General features: G+C 35.2%; 2 protein-coding genes across 12 annotated transcripts; both read left to right on the top strand.

The window, feature by feature from the left end:
• The first annotated feature begins 275 nt into the window (after nt 1-275).
• On the top strand, nt 276-8,271 carry LOC137004328 (oocyte zinc finger protein XlCOF6-like). 7 transcript variants are annotated; one of them, XR_010892127.1, is made up of 5 exons: nt 276-628; nt 709-882; nt 1,114-3,734; nt 4,306-4,545; nt 5,459-6,271. XR_010892127.1 is itself a non-coding variant. In XM_067364569.1 (3 exons), exons 1-3 carry the CDS (start codon nt 613-615, stop codon nt 2,598-2,600), a joined length of 1,677 nt encoding a protein of 558 aa, XP_067220670.1. In that variant the 5' UTR covers nt 276-612; the 3' UTR covers nt 2,601-6,271. The 7 variants fall into 7 exon arrangements, 3 of the variants coding, with proteins under 3 accessions (XP_067220670.1, XP_067220673.1, XP_067220672.1); XR_010892126.1 differs by having other exon boundaries at nt 5,447-6,271; XR_010892125.1 differs by having other exon boundaries at nt 1,114-3,704; nt 4,306-6,271.
• A 3,861-nt stretch (nt 8,272-12,132) lies between these two features.
• On the top strand, nt 12,133-15,693 carry LOC137004352 (zinc finger protein 436-like). Of its 5 annotated transcripts, none has more exons than XM_067364604.1 (5): nt 12,133-12,157; nt 12,573-12,659; nt 12,839-13,057; nt 14,201-14,251; nt 14,418-15,693. In XM_067364604.1, the coding sequence occupies exons 3-5, from the start codon at nt 12,973-12,975 to the stop codon at nt 15,437-15,439; spliced, it is 1,158 nt and encodes a 385-aa protein (XP_067220705.1). In that variant the 5' UTR covers nt 12,133-12,157; nt 12,573-12,659; nt 12,839-12,972; the 3' UTR covers nt 15,440-15,693. The 5 variants fall into 5 exon arrangements, with proteins under 5 accessions (XP_067220705.1, XP_067220703.1, XP_067220702.1 ...); XM_067364602.1 differs by having other exon boundaries at nt 12,134-12,218; XM_067364601.1 differs by having other exon boundaries at nt 12,141-12,405.
• Nucleotides 15,694-16,015: the final 322 nt, after the last annotated feature.

Genomic DNA, 16,015 nt, shown 5'->3' with positions numbered 1-16,015 from the left:
TTTTATCTTTTATTTTCTGCTTAGAAACAATAAGTTCCAAAGCTTCTTCACCAGATTTGGTGAAGAGAATCTGTAAAATACTGAATAATAAACAAACTATTAAGCATTAGCATTACTTAGAGTTGATTTTAAAGATTCCAGTAGCAGTGAAAGTGTATTTACCTTGTAACGGTGCTGAGATGTGGTTTACGTAGGAATTTGCGGCCCCTTTAAGAAGCTCGACACCGTGCGCACTGAGGATGCGCAGAAGAGAGAAGCGCAAGAGACAAAACAAGTGCTGAAACTTTCACCATTTCAAGCTGAGCGTTTCCAATTTGGGGATTTTTTTCATTGATTTTTCGGATCAATTTGGGGCAGTTTGTCCTGTACAGTGTGGAGACAGTGTGAACACTAACAGCAAGTAGCAGAGAAGCTTATTTGTGTGTCATAAGCATCTTTGTTTTCCTTAGCGACGGAATGTATCTTGCGCCTTAAAGCCGCGTTTTATTTATTTGTTTGTTTTTTTTAACACGTCGAGCTCAAGTTAGATTGTTAAACACATCAAGCTCTCCAAATATATGGCTGAATAGGGAAAACGTTACCAGTGGTTTCTCATTATGGACTGTCTAATGAATGAGGAAGAAACTAGGTAAACAAGTATTAAAAAAAAGTGTTTCAGTATAAATTCAGTAACTTCTTTTGAATTTGAATCTGATGTCCCTCCCACAGAAAATAGCCCATATATACTGGGAATATTCACTTCACCCTACAAGAGAAGGACAAACTCGTGTAGTGTAGTAGCTGAAAGCTGTGTGAAGATGGAGTTTATCAAAGAGGAGATTAAAGACACAATTGATCCAGAACCATCCAGAATAAAAGATGAAGACACTGAGGAACAAATAGGTTGGTGTCCATTTTTGATTGTTAACTACAAACTTTCGTTCACCAAATTTGGTGGATGTGAATGAGCTGATAAATTATAGAGAAATGCATCTAAATTATCATAATCTTGTATAGCAATTGTTAAACACATTTAGATTGTATTAACAAGAGAATGACAACTACACTTTGGCACATTAAATATACTTCTGTTAAATTAGAGCTTATTTTAACCACAAAATGTTTTTATTTTAGACTTGATGGTGATGAAACCACAAAAACATGAACTTAATGAAGCAGAAAAGGAATGTCACAACTTCACAACTCGAACAAAAGATAATAAGCTGCACATCTGCTCTCAGTGTGGAAAATGTTTCCCAAAAAAGGGAGACCTTAACATACACATAAGAGTTCACACTGGAGAAAAACCGTTTACATGCACTCAGTGTGGAAAGAGTTTCCAAACTAAAGGAAACCTTAAGAGACACATAAGAATTCACACTGGAGAGAAACCATTTAACTGTGATCAGTGTGGTAAAGATTTTCATTATTCTAAACATCTAAAACAACACCTGACAGTTCATTCAGATTATGTGTGTTCTCTCTGTGGAAAGAGTTTTTCACAGCTGGATCATTTTAAACTGCACAAGAAAACACATGATGAAGTGAGAGATCATGTGTGTTGTGACTGTGGGAAGAGCTTTAATAGAGCTGACTGTCTGAAACAGCACCAAAGAATTCATACTGGAGAAAAACCTTACAAGTGCTCATATTGTGACAAGAGTTTCGCTCGGTCTGGAAACCTGAAAGTACACAAGCGAGTTCATACTGGAGAGAAGCCGTACCACTGTACTCAGTGTGAGAAGAGTTTCAGAACTGCTAAAGTTCTCAGGAATCATCTGCTCCTTCATTCTGGAGAAAAACCATTTAACTGTGATCAGTGTAGTAAAAAGTTTAAAACCTCATCACATCTAAAACAACACCTAAACGTTCATTCAGGTGAGAGTCCTTATGTGTGTTCTTTCTGTGGAAAGAGTTTTTCACGGCTGATCAATTGTAAGCAACACCAGAAAACACATAATGAAGTGAGAGAAAAACCTTACAAGTGCTCATATTGTGACAAGACTTTCACTTATTCTGGAAGCCAGAAATCACACGAGCGACTTCATACTGGAGAAAAGCCGTACCACTGTACTCAGTGTGAGAAGAGTTTCAAAGATGGAACAGGTTTAAAAAATCATCTTTTTATTATTCACTCTGGAAAAAAAACATTTAACTGTGATCAGTGTGGTAAAGATTTTTCTTCATCATCAAATCTAAACAAACACCTGATAGTTCATTCAGATGAGAGGCCTTATGTGTGTTCTGTCTGTGGAAAGAGATTTTCAAGGATTGACAGTATTAAAAAGCACCAGAAAACGCACAATAAAGTGAGAGATCATGTGTGTTGTAGCTGTGGGAAGAGCTTTAATAGAGCTGACTGTCTGAAACAGCACCAAAGAATTCATAATAGAGGAACACCTTACAAGTGCTCATATTGTGACAAGAGTTTTGCTCTGTCTGGACAACTGAAAACACACGAGCGAGTTCATACTGGAGAGAACAACCAAAAAACAGGGATACAGTATGTACCAGGATACACTCATCGTGTACCGAATGCGCCTCGCCCCCTGCTGCCCCGCCCAGCCCCGACCTATTGGCTCTACACGACTAATACAACGTTGAAGCCTAACCACCATTAACTACCAATTATCGCAATAAGCGCTTTTATTACTTTCGACAAGAAACAAAGTGTCATCTTCCAAATTCCGTCCATTCAATATATAGTCATGTGCACGTAACGGCATTAGCAGAGCTAATTGTTTTTTTGTTCTTTAGAAATTTTTATTTATAATTGAATTCATTTAAAGAAAGACACTATTTGTCCAGTAAACTACTTTTTTTTTTTCTTTTTTTTTTAATCGGTCAGCTTACAATCAGTCAATTGTCATTTTTGTTTGGACATATTTGTATAATTTCCAAATTTGATTCAATTGTTGTCTTTATAATTATAAATTTTTACTTAAGTGTGTTATTGATATCTGACAATCATTGCTTGTCTGCCTGGATCTCACTGCATCAGTCATTATGAAAACTATTTCCTCAATTTGACTTTTTAATTGTGTGTTCTTGGATTTCTTTGTTGTACATTCCCACAAACTTCAGGATCTCTTTGAGGTGTTTTCAAGTCTTCAAACTTTTTTTTTGGCCTTACTGGACACATTTACACTACAAAGTAGCCTACATTTGTTGACTCTTATGCCAAATTGATCACTGTGCTCCTTGTGTAAGTCACATAAAGTGTAAAAATTTTAATACTATTTTACTGACACATTTCTTTCTTTATATGATTACTCTGAGTAATGTGTTATTTTATTATTTTATTTTATTTAGCATTTTACTCAACTAGATTTAAACATTGTATACCTTGATCAGGCTTTCTTTGGTAATGAATTCATGATGTTCTTTACTACTTCTTTCACTTTTATCAGGTTCATCAACAAATTAACAGTTTAGACCTAATCAGAGAAAGCAACATAAGTCATGTTTCTATTTGATCTTTCATACTCTAACGTTAGCATCACATATGACTGACAATCGCTATAAATAGCTGTGATGATTTCAGGAATCTCAGAAACACTCAGCGCCTCCTAGAGGAAGACGAGCGAATAACACATGCGACACCCGCAGGCGCAGTACGGTAGATGTTTACGACAATAAGAGCACATGTACGGCTGTATCACAGCAGAGTGTTGTGTGAGTTTTGATTTGTTCAAGTGATACAGTGTGGACGGATAGAACATCTGGTAAGACATCAGTTCTTTAAAAATATGAAGGTATGTGATATCATGTCTGATAAGTGTTTGAATTTTAAAAATCGGTTGAAGTTTTTGTTGCCCAATTGTTCACTGAAAACAAACGGGTATTCATTTTTATAGCCTATACTTTAAGTATCATTTATTCCTGTGATCAAAGTTGAATTTTCAAACCTTCAGGTTTGGGGTTAGTAATATTTTTCTTTATTTGAAATAAATTAATACTTCAATTCGCCGTTGTGTGTACTGTTTTATTATTAATTAATGTGTAATATGTTGGTAGAGTTTTTCACAGATTGTTTCAGCTGTTCACACCAATAAAATGTGTTTACATAATATTTCAGACATCACCATAATGAATGAGGAAAAAAACCGGGAACTTTTGTAGACAAAAAGGCTTTTCAGAAGCTCATTTTAACATGATTGTCCTGTTGTTTCTCTCAGACTCTTGACAAGAATTAAACAAATCTTGTGTTAAATGCAAATGTAACCGCATCAAAATTCTCTATATTTCAACAAACATGTTCAAGTTATCTGAATGTAATTAAATTAGTCAAGTATAAATTTAGTAACTTGTCTTAATTTTTTCCAGATGTGGTCCTGTGGGCGTCAGTATCACACAGTGATCACCTGCAGTGAAGCTCCTCCCACAACAATTCACCAATAAATACTGGGAATATTCACATCATCCTACAAGAGAAGGACAAACTCCAGGTGTAGCAGCTGAAATCTGTGTGACAGTTAAAGATGGAGTTTATTAAAGAGGAGATTGAAGACATGAGTATTTCTGAACCATCCAGAATAAAACATGAAGATACTGAGGAACAAATAGGTTGGTGTTCATTCTTGATTCTTCATTGTTGACTGCTTTGGTGGCTGTGAAATATTAAGCAATGATACAGTAATGCATCTAAATTGTAACCTTGTTTCTAGCATTTTTCATCTAAATTTTAATCATATTAACAAGTGAATGACAGCTAACCTTTGCCACATCAAAAATTGATATTGGAAACTAACAGTTACCTGGTGGTTTTTCCAGAAAGCAAGATGAACTCTCTTAATTAATCCATACCTTGCTTAAAGCTGCTGTCTGTGATTTTTGGCACTCTAGCGGTTAATAAACAAAACTGCACGCGTCTTGCAGAGGAACATTCTAGCTGGAGCTACTTTTCTCCGTGTATGTCTATGGCGAGTCATGCAGTTACTGTGATACTCTGCGGCGAGTCCTACCTGTCCGGTCTGAAATAGTCCGAATATAAACACTTATTTTAAGTGTACCATAATGATTCAGGATAAGACAAAAACACGGTTTGGAAAATGGATTCATGTTGTATATTCTCATTATATAATTTTTGAAAATTTTTAACACAAAAAAAGTTGCGGACTGCATGGTATGCTGGTTCCAAAAACATGTCTGGGAATAAGTTTAGCCAAACCAGAATATGTTCAGAGTTAACACACAAGAAGTCGACGAGTCACCGTGGAAACAGACGCTAAGAAAAAACACACCATACTACTTCTTTCTTCTTTTTTTTTATTTATATATAGTGCATATCACCACCTAATTGGTAGTTGTGCAATCATTTAATAATCTTTATTCTCAGTGAATAGAACTATATGCTTGTTTGATGCTAATTATATAATAAAAGAAAGACTGTTTTGGTCCTTAAAAGTGCTTGAATTAAATTTGAAAAAAGATTGGTGTAAATTATAATAGTTTAACACTGCTGTAGTTCATATTACAGTTTCCACTGCAACAAAATCACTGGCAGTGTGAACAGGCTTTCTATGGGTGTGCGATTTTGATCGTGGACGCTTTGGGTCTCCACGATCTGCTTTTGAACATATATGGATAAGTATCGTGCTATAGTGCTTACAATCCAACATACATTAACATGCTTCAATCAGCCACAAACAGCTACAAATAGACAACATATACTATAATATTTATCATATTTTTCAGCAGTGTTTTATGTAATTTCAAAGGGTTTTCTGTAAAATTACAGTGGTGTATTGCATTTATACCACTGTGTATGGGTATGGAAAGGCTTTAGATGTGGGTAGGTGGAGATTACATTAAGTGAAAATTACATGAAAAAAAGTATTATTCTTCCCTTCAGGTGCATTTGAATAACTCCTGCATACAACATGAGAGAGACAAAATTATTTTTCCCAGTGTTTCTTTAAATCTAGAAGAAACAAACATGTCTGCACATGCTGACTCAGGGCCTGAGTTATACACTTTCAAAAAAAATCAAAAGGCATTTTGGGGGGTTTATTACAACACAAACAACATATACTGTCACATAACCTGCTTTCTGGAATACACCCCTGATCTCTTGTTATCTTTGTGTTAGAAAGGATAACTTGAATGTTCACATTTTTTTTTCCTTGAACTCATTCCTAATATGTTTATTTTAGACCAGATGGAGGTGATGGAGCAAAAACACAAACTTGAAGTTAAAGAGGAGAAACATGACTTCAAAACTCAAGGACCAAAAGCCAAAAAGCTGCACACATGCTCACAATGTGGAAAGAGTTTCCAAAGTCAACAAAACCTTAACAGACACATGGGAATTCACACTGGAGAAAAAACGTTTACATGCACTCAGTGTGGAAAGAGTTATACTGGTGAATCAGGTCTCAGATATCATCTTCTCCGTCACTCTGGAGAAAAACCATATAACTGTTCACAGTGTGGAAAGAGATTCCAAAATCAACGATCCCTTAACGGACACATAAGAATTCACACTGGAGAAAAACCATATACATGCTATCAGTGTGGAAAGAGTTATGCTGGTGAATCAGGTCTCAGATATCATCTGCTCCGTCACTCTGGAGAAAGACCATTCAACTGTGATCAGTGTGGTAAAGATTTTAAATCAGCATCAAATCTAAAAACACACCTGATAGTTCATTCAGATGAGAGGCCTTATTTGTGTTCTCTCTGTGGAAAGAGTTTTTCATGGCTGAACAATTTTAAAAAACACCAGAAAACACATAATGAAGTGAAAGATCATGTGTGTTGTGACTGTGGGAAGAGCTTTACTACAGCTTTCAATCTGAAACAGCACCAAAGAATTCATACTGGAGAAAAACCTTACAAGTGCTCATATTGTAGCAAGAGTTTTGCTCGTCCTGAAAGCCTGAAAGTACATGAGCGCGTTCATACTGGAGAAAAGCCGTATCGCTGTACTCTGTGTGAGAAGAGTTTCAAATGTACTAGATCTCTCAGTTATCATCTGTACATTCACTCTGGAGAAAAGCCATTTAACTGTGATCAGTGTGGTGCAAAGTTTATTTCATCATCAAATCTAAAACGACACCTGAAAGTTCATTCAGCTCATATGTGTTCTCTCTGTGGAAAAAGTTTTTCTTTGCTGATGAATTTTAAAAAGCACCAGAAAACACATAAAAAAGTGAGAGATCTTGTGTGTTTGGACTGTGGAAAGAGCTTTACTAGATCTGACTATCTGAAACTGCACCAAAGAACTTATACTGGAGAAAAACCTTACAAGTGCTCATATTGTGACAAGAGTTTCACTCAGTCTGGAAACCTGAAATCACATGAGCGAGTTCATACTGGAGAGACGTCGTGTCAGTGTACTCATTGTGGGAAAAGTTTTAAACATTTATTAAGCCTTCGCACTCATATGAAAAAATGTTGCAAGTGATCAACATTCGTTTTCATGTCAGATACATTCAAGCAAATTCTGTGTTAAATATTAAAACATGTACATCTTCTGTGAAAGTCTTGGTCCGAATGCAATGATACTATGTCCTATCTGCTGGTATATGTACTTCCATACCTCCTCGCACCTGCTCGCACAGACAGCACATCATCAACAGCAGCTACTTTTTACAGTTCCTCCTAAACCAAAACAAGATTATTCTGCATTCCCATGTCTACCCGAATGATGTGCGCATTCATGTGTTTTGAAGGTGTATCTTTGAAGAGCACTCTGAAGGGAGGGTGGGATTTCATGTTTTCAAAGCTAGCTTGCTATTGTTAGCCTCTCAGAAATTGCTTACCATATCTTTAATTTTGTGAATTTAGGGAAAAGCTTGGAGAACAGAAACAACATTTTGTCTGTCACAGTTCTGGCTGTCCACTGGCCTTCCTGCGAGTTTTTTGTTTTGTCTTCCATTTTGTTTGTTTCTGGTGTGGTGTTTCCATAGGAACACTAATTGTTCAGCACACAGGCTGGTTGCCGTCACCTGTTACTCTTCACCTGCTACCTATATATATGTACACTCCTCCGTCTTTTTGTGGTCCTGGTTTGTTACAGCTCTCTCTGTCAGTTTCATGTTCATGTTTTTTCTCCTCTTTGTTTCTCTTAGTAAGTGCCTTTTGGACTCAACTGTTTATAGATTTGACAGTGGACTCTAGTGACGCAAAATCTGATTAATTTCCGTGAATTTCAGTTCAGCTCAATGAACTTGTTCAAAAACCTGATTCATAGGTTCCTGACATCATGCAATGATGACTCTACGTGTATCTTTTCTAACAACTCAGTGTCATGTTACATCAATGAAACGTTCAAATAAAAAAAATTTGTGTGAATGCATATTGCTGATTATTGCCTTTCATTCACTTAATAGAGTTTGTGGTCACAGTTTCATTGGATCACAGATCCTTTATGTCAGATACGACTGACCAATATTGATTAGCCTACATCTTGGATAAGATTCACATATAACACATATTTATGCACAAATGCAGATATGTTCTACATATCTAAAGTATATATTGTAGTAAACATTTGAAGTGAATCAAAAACTTTCATCAAAGTTGTCCTAAAACCTTCTTCTTAGGACAACTTTGATTAACATTTTTGATCCACTTCGAATGTTACCTTCTGTAAAAAGAATAAACTCATTGATTTCACTTAACAACTTATAATCTGCATGCAGTGGCGGACTGGGACAGTAAATCAGGCCGGGAATTTGACTCCACCCCAGGCCACCTCTGCTGCTGCAGTCACCACCACCAAATTCATGTGTCCACCAGCCTGCTAAACTTATAGGGTAACCCTGTTAGTTGATGTAACAGGTAGACTACCATTCATAATATGAATGGATAAATAAATAAACCCTCAAAAACTCACTAGGAATAGACCATCTATACTACCACACCAAAGACAAATATAAAATTGGCTTGCACATTTTAAGAAGGGATAATAAAAGATACATATTCGCATGTTAAAATATCTATATTTTATATATTTCCAATGCTCAACTCAAGTATATCAAAAGTATCAGAAACACAAACAAAAACAACACAAACACAAACAAACGGTTCGGGTTTGTTTCATAGTTTTAGAGTCACGGTTTCGGTACCGTTGTTACAACGGTGTTGAATGTGCTATATTTATCGAAAAACTATACTTTCAAAAATATATATATTTTCTCGTATTATTTAGAATATTCTAACTACAAAAAACAGCACAATTAAATATAATAGATTAAAGATAGAAATAAAATAAACTGACTTCAGTTTTTTTTTTAGGGAGGTCTTAGTTTTTAGGTACAGAAATTGAATAAAGTAATAATGTAAAACAGCATTGCACTTTGGACTATACATTAAAGATTATTCTTTATTAAAGTTACAAAAGCTTTTTAATCAAGAGCAGTGAGTGATTTCTTCGTTGTTGCTGTTCAATTAATATAAAGACTGTCACTTTAAGAGAATGCACTAATACAGTGTTCGTATTTAACAAGAATGAATGGTTTGTCTGCGGTTTTATTTATTTTTTTCATCGCTGTTGTTGTAATGTCTGGGAACCCAGAATGTTCATCCATCAACAGAAACATATATTAACTGAACCCTGATTGTTTTACGTGTTATTTATATTAAACCATATTACAGATGCTTCGTCAGATTTAAGTTGAACAGCCGTGCCGAACCGAGTGTGGAGAACCGAACGGATCGATTTTTTTCCCCACCCCTGGTAAATATTATGTAAATGTAATTCTGACCGACCTGTTCCCTTACCGGCGAACATGGCTGGGATTTTGCAACAACTTGCTGCGTCTGTGGCCAGGGCTTTTCTCCTTTTTATGCGCTCTCTCTCTGCTCCTCCTTTGCGTTTACGCTCCATTTTTTGCACTATTTTTTTAAGATAAAGCCTGCCTCTGGATATAGCCAATTAGGCAGTGCTTCGCTGATGTTGGGTCATGTGGTGGTGTCATTTTCACTCCGCGATCGCCTGATTCGTAGATTCATAAGTGCGTCAATTAATTCGCAGTTGCATACAGCCTATTGCACGTCAGTCTGATCGACAGCACAGCGGCAGCCGGCAGGCCAGAATGACCATCAGGCCACCGGGAAATGTCCCGGTGCTCCCGATGGCCAGTCCGCCCCTGTCTGCATGTATAATAAACCATAGTAATTTGCATCTTTTTTTTTTTCTTTTTTTTGCAGGTTTTAATAAAATGTTATTTAATAACAGTTGTCATAATAAGAATATTTCCAGTATGTGCCCCAGGCTTGCATAGTATTGTCAACTCACTCATCAGACTCCTTGGTAATCTTCTGCAAACTTTGACAGTTCGTTGAACTGGCTCAATCGGTTCTTTTTGAGTCAAAAGTGCTACTTCAGCTTGTGCGTTTTGCATCATAAACCTGAAACTAAAGTTTGATTCAGTTTGATTAGTGAACTGGCTCAAAAGAACGATTCGTTCAAGAACCGAACGTCACTAGTGGACTCTGGCTCCGGCACCTTTCTGCAATTCCATCATTTAATTCTCCAGCCCAGGTTACTCAGCTGCAAATCATCTGGACTCCATCATTTCTGTTGAATAGATTAGTCTATGGACATTTAATAAAGTGTTAATTAATTATTTCATTAATTCATAAATTAATTATATTAATTTTTTCATAGACTTGTGTGACATTGGATTGATCTATTTAATGAATACAAAGAATGAGTTATGTAGTTTTAATCACATTAATGCTTTCTACATTCTGTCTTAATACTGTGATAATGTTTGGAGTGTACAGCATTATTGTAAAATCAACCTGAATGATCAGGTGTAATCATACACAGATCATACAGAGTCCATTTTATCCTTTATTGTTGACTGTTTAAGAACAATAAAGAACCAAAGCTTCAGTTCACCAGAAAAAAAAAAATAGATGCTAATATTCAACTATAAACAAACTGTAGGATTTACAGGACAACAGGATTTCAAAACTGGAGAAAAATAATTATAATAGTCTCTTATTAAAAATCCCTTGTAATCTGTTACTGAAAGGGAAACATATCAGCTGAAATTAAATGTTATGTAGCCTATTTCACTGACTTTGTGTGATTTTAAGTAAGTTTAAGCAGCGTTTCTCCATTCTTACAATATCATAGTTAAATGTTTTAAAGGGGTCATGAACTGCATTGTTTTGTTTTATAATGTTTCCTAGGGTGCACTTATAATGTTAGTATGCATTTTACATCAAACATTGTCATAATTTAGAAATAAAAGACATTTTTCCTACCCTGATTTTAGCCCTCTGGTTTGAATGCTCTGTTTTAAGGGGCATGTCTGCCCAGATGCCCACTGCTGTGATTAGCTGACATCTTTCCATTTGAAATTACTTTCTCTTTTAGTGCGTTTTTACTATTACAGCTGTTAGATACAATACTGTAGTTAATTTATTATAACCAAAGAATAAGATTATTTATTTTGTTGAAATATATTTGTACAGTTTTCATATTTTATTTAATTGTTGTATTATAATTGTACATTTTTACTTAATAAATTAACCTTACAGCATTCCTCAATTTTACTTTTAATTTTGAATTCTTCGATATCTGTTGTAAATTGCAACATTAATCACAAACTTCAGGATCTCTTGTAAATGCTTTCAAGTGTTTCATTGTTTGTTTGTTTGTTTGTTTTTGGGCTCACTGGACACATTTGCACTACAACGTAGCCTACATTTGTTGACTCTTATGCCAAATTGATAGCCGTGCTCCGTGTAAGTCACATAAAGTGCAAAAAAATTTAATAATATTTTACTGACACATTTCTTTCTTTATATGAATACAGTGAGTAATGTCATTTTTATTAGCATTTTAGTCAAATATTTTACCTATCTTAAAATAGATTAGAATATTGTATACATTGACCAGGCTTTCTTTAGTTATGTATTCATGATGCCTTTGACTACTTCTTTCACTTTCATCAGGTTTATTAACAAATTAACAGTGTAACAGAGAAAGCAACATAATCCGTGTGTCTATTTAATTTGAGCTTTCATACTGTGTTACCATCACATATGACTGACAATCCAGTACAAAGTCGAGATAGTTTCAGGAATCTCAGAATCATTCAGCGCCTTCTAGAGGAAGACAAGCGAATAACACATGCGACACCCGCATACGCAGTACGGTAGATGTTTACGACAATAAGAGCACATGTACGGCTGTATCACAGTGGAGTGTTGTGTGAGTTTTGTTTTGATTTTATTTGTTCGAATTATACTGTGCGGATAAGATAGAATATCCGGTAAGACATCAGTTCTTTAAAAATAAGATGTGATAGTATGTCTGATAAGTTTTGGATTTTAAAATTCGGTTTTTATAGAAGTTAATTGTTGCCCAATTGTTCACTGAAAACAAACTGGTGTTTATCTTTATATACTTTAAATATTATTTATTCCCGTGATCAAAGTTTAATTTTCAAAAAGTTTGAGGTCAGTATTTTTTTTTTCTTTTTTCTTCTTAATGTGAAAGAAATGAATTCAGCCTTGTGTGTCCTGGTTTATTATTAGAGTGTAATAATATGTTGCCAGAGAGTTTTTCACAGACTCTGTTTCAGCTGTTCACACCAATAAAATGTGCTTAATGTGCCACTTTACAGAAGATCTCAGACAACACCATAATGAATGAGGAGAAAACAGGGAGAATTTGGAGACAAAAAGGCTTTTCAGCAGCTCAGTTAAACATGGTGGTCCTGTTGTTTCTCTCAGACTTTGGACAAGAATTCCACAAACCTTGTGTTAAATGCAAATAATATGCAGCCACATCAAAATTCTCTATAATTCAACAAACATGTTCAAGTAATCGAAATGTAATTAAAGTATTTCAGTATAAATAAATTCAGTAACTTATCATTGATTGTTCCAGATGTGGTCCTGTGGGCATCAGTATCGCAGAGTCATCACAACAATTCATCAATAAATACTGGGAATATTCACATCATCCTACAAGAGAAGGACAAACTCCAGGTGTAGCAGCTGAAATCTGTGTGACTGTTAAAGATGGAGTTTATTAAAGAGGAGATTGAAGACATGAGTGATCCAGAACCATCCAGAATAAAACATGAAGATACTGAGGAACAAATAGGTTGGTGTCCATTCTTGATTCTTCATTGTTGACTGCTCTGGTGGCTGTGAAATAATAATCAGTATATAGATGATAAATTATACAGTAATGCATCTAAATCATAACATTGTTTCTGCCATTTTTCATCTAAATTTTAATCATGTTAACACGTGAATCACAGAACTAGCCTTTGCCACAACAAAGATCTGATATTGGATACTAACAGTTACCTGGGGGTTTTCCAGAAAGCAAGATTATCTTACAGTCAAACATACCCTGAACTTTAAATCGATTAACCCAAACCTTGCTTACTTGAGGTATGCTGATGCCAAAAACACGTCTAGGAGTAAGTTCAGCCAACCCAGAATGTGTTCAGAGTTAACACACAAGACATTCTTAACAAAGTGATGAATCCACGAGTCACCATGGAAACATACGCTAAGAAAAAGCACCCCATACTACTTCTTTCTTCTTCTTTTATTTAATGCAGATCAACGATGTGAGATGCAAATTATGTAAGGAATAATTGATGATGAGCCGTTGAATTGTTTAAAAATAATGCACACCCGATGTGGTAAATGCACCCTCAGGTGTGCATTGTTTTCTAACAATAATTCAATGGTCCGGAGCCAATTAGACACTATTCAGATGTCGCATTTCAAGACATTTGTCAGGTTTTTGTCCTTAAAGGATTAGTTGACTTTCAAATGAAAATAAACCCAAGCTTTACTCGCCCTCAAGCTATCCTAGGTATATATGACTTTCTTGTTTCTGACGAAGACCATCAGAGAAATATTAATAAATATCCTGATGCATACCAGCTTTATAATGGTAGTATGCGTTACCAAACGAGAATGAACTGAAGAAAGTGTCTCCATCCATCATAAACATATTCCACGTGGCTCTGGGGGGTTAATAAAGGTCTTCTGAAGGGAAGTTATGCGTTTGTGTAAAAAAAAAAATCCATATTTAACAAGTTATGAAGTAAAATATCCAGCTTTTGCCAGACCACCTTTTATCTGCAAATTACAAAAAAAACAACTGGCATCGCGTCAGTTCCGAAAGTTGAATTGGAAAGGCACAGGATGTACAGCGTAAGCTTTTTCCATAGTTTGAATACGGAAGGTGTAGATGTTTGTGTTCTCAAGAGTTTTATGTTCTCAGATTGTGTTCATCAGAAGGAAGAAAGTCATATACACCTAGGATGGCTTAAGGGTGAGTAAAGCTTGCTGTAATTTTAATTTTAAAGATAACTAATCCTTTAAACATACCTTTCTGGAATACACCCCTGATCTTTTATTGTCTTTGCTTAAGCAATGTTAACTTTCATTTTCAAGTTTTTCTCCTTGAACTGATTTATACTACCTAATGTTTATTTTAGACCAGATGGAGGTGATGGAGAAAAAACACAAAATGAATGAAGTTAAAGAGGAGAAACATGACTTCAAAACTCAAGGAACAAAAGCCAAAAAGCTGAACACCTGCTCACAATGTGGAAAGAGTTTCCACAAAAAAACAAACCTTAATAAACACACAAGAGTTCACACTGTAGAGAAACCATATACATGCTCTCAGTGTGAAAAGAAATTCCTAGATAAAGGAAACCTTGACAGACACATGAGAGTTCACACTGGAGAAAAACCGTTTACATGCACTCAGTGTGGAAAGAGTTTTTCTCAAGCAACAGGTCTCAGTTATCACCTGAAAGTTCATTCAGGTGAGAGGCCATATGTGTGTTCTCTCTGTGGAAAGAGTTTTTCCAGGCTGGATCATTTTAAACAGCACCAGAAAGCACACAATAAAGTGAAAGATCATGTGTGTTTGGAGTGTGGGAAGAAATTTACAACATCTAGTCATCTGAAACTGCACCAAAGAATTCATACTGGAGAAAAACCTTACAAGTGTTCATATTGTGACAAGAGTTTCACTGACTCAGGATCCCTGAAATCACATGAGCGAGTTCATACTGGAGAGAAGCCGTACCACTGTACTCAGTGTGAGAAGAGTTTCAAAGATGCAGCAAGTTTAAGACATCATCTGCGCATTCACTCTGGAGAAAAACCATTTAACTGTGATCAGTGTGGTATAAAGTTCATTTTATCATCACATCTAAAAAAACACCTGAAAGTTCATTCAGATGAGAGGCCTTATGTGTGTTCTGTCTGTGGGAAGGGTTTTTCAAGGCTGGATATATGTAAACAGCACCAGAAAATACATAATAAAGTGAGAGATCATGTGTGTTTGGAGTGTGGGAAGAGCTTTAATAGAGCTGACTGTCTGAAACAGCACCAAAGAATTCATACTGGAGAAAGACCTTACAAGTGCTTATATTGTGACAAGAGTTTCGCTCGGTCTGGACAACTGAAAGTACATGAGCGAGTTCATACTGGAGAGAAGCGATAGAGTTTTTCCCAATCAAAAATTCTAATGATTCATAAAAAAACTTGAAGAAATGTTCTCCTCAGATTTAGTGCTTTCAAATAAATAATGTGAAATTCAGAAAAAAAAAAAAAAATTGTAGAAATGCCACAAGATTTGTAGAGGTGCTTTTTTTTCTGTTTTGTTGAACAGAATATGTATTCAGTCACTTTAATTTATTAATTTGATTCTTTGTTTGAACCCTCCTATGTAAAGTTAGAGAAATAAATGTAACACAAACCTACAATCAGTCATTTGTTGTCATTGTTGTATGCTAAATTGAAACAAATGTATTATTTTGATTAATGTCTTTTATTTCTATTAATAATTATTCCTTTTTATGACTTATTAATCTCTTTTTTTATGAATTATAGTCATTGTTAGTTTATTCATTTAATCATCATTGTTATATTCCTTATGCAGCATAATTATTTTTACATGTTACTGTTTTTTTTTTTAAATCATATATATATTTCCTAATGTGTCTCTTCTGTGCTGAAAGATCTAGAGGGTGTATTATATAATATTTTAATGATATATTTCTTTCTTTATATGATTACT

This window comes from Chanodichthys erythropterus, chromosome 17 (genome assembly GCF_024489055.1).
Source record: "Chanodichthys erythropterus isolate Z2021 chromosome 17, ASM2448905v1, whole genome shotgun sequence".
NCBI lineage: Eukaryota > Metazoa > Chordata > Actinopteri > Cypriniformes > Xenocyprididae > Chanodichthys > Chanodichthys erythropterus.
Note: the sequence above shows the minus strand (reverse complement) of the source record. Positions and strands in the feature narration are given on the sequence as shown.

Coding starts and splice junctions, on each gene's coding strand:
- LOC137004328 (XM_067364569.1), top strand. Junction 883..1,113: donor AGACACTGAGGAACAAATAG/GTTGGTGTCCAT, acceptor TTTTTATTTTAG/ACTTGATGGTGATGAAACCA.
- LOC137004352 (XM_067364604.1), top strand. CDS start 12,973: ATGGAGTTTATTAAAGAGGAGATTGAAGACATGAGTGATCCAGAACCA. Junction 13,058..14,200: donor AGATACTGAGGAACAAATAG/GTTGGTGTCCAT, acceptor TTATGTTCTCAG/ATTGTGTTCATCAGAAGGAA. Junction 14,252..14,417: donor ACACCTAGGATGGCTTAAGG/GTGAGTAAAGCT, acceptor TGTTTATTTTAG/ACCAGATGGAGGTGATGGAG.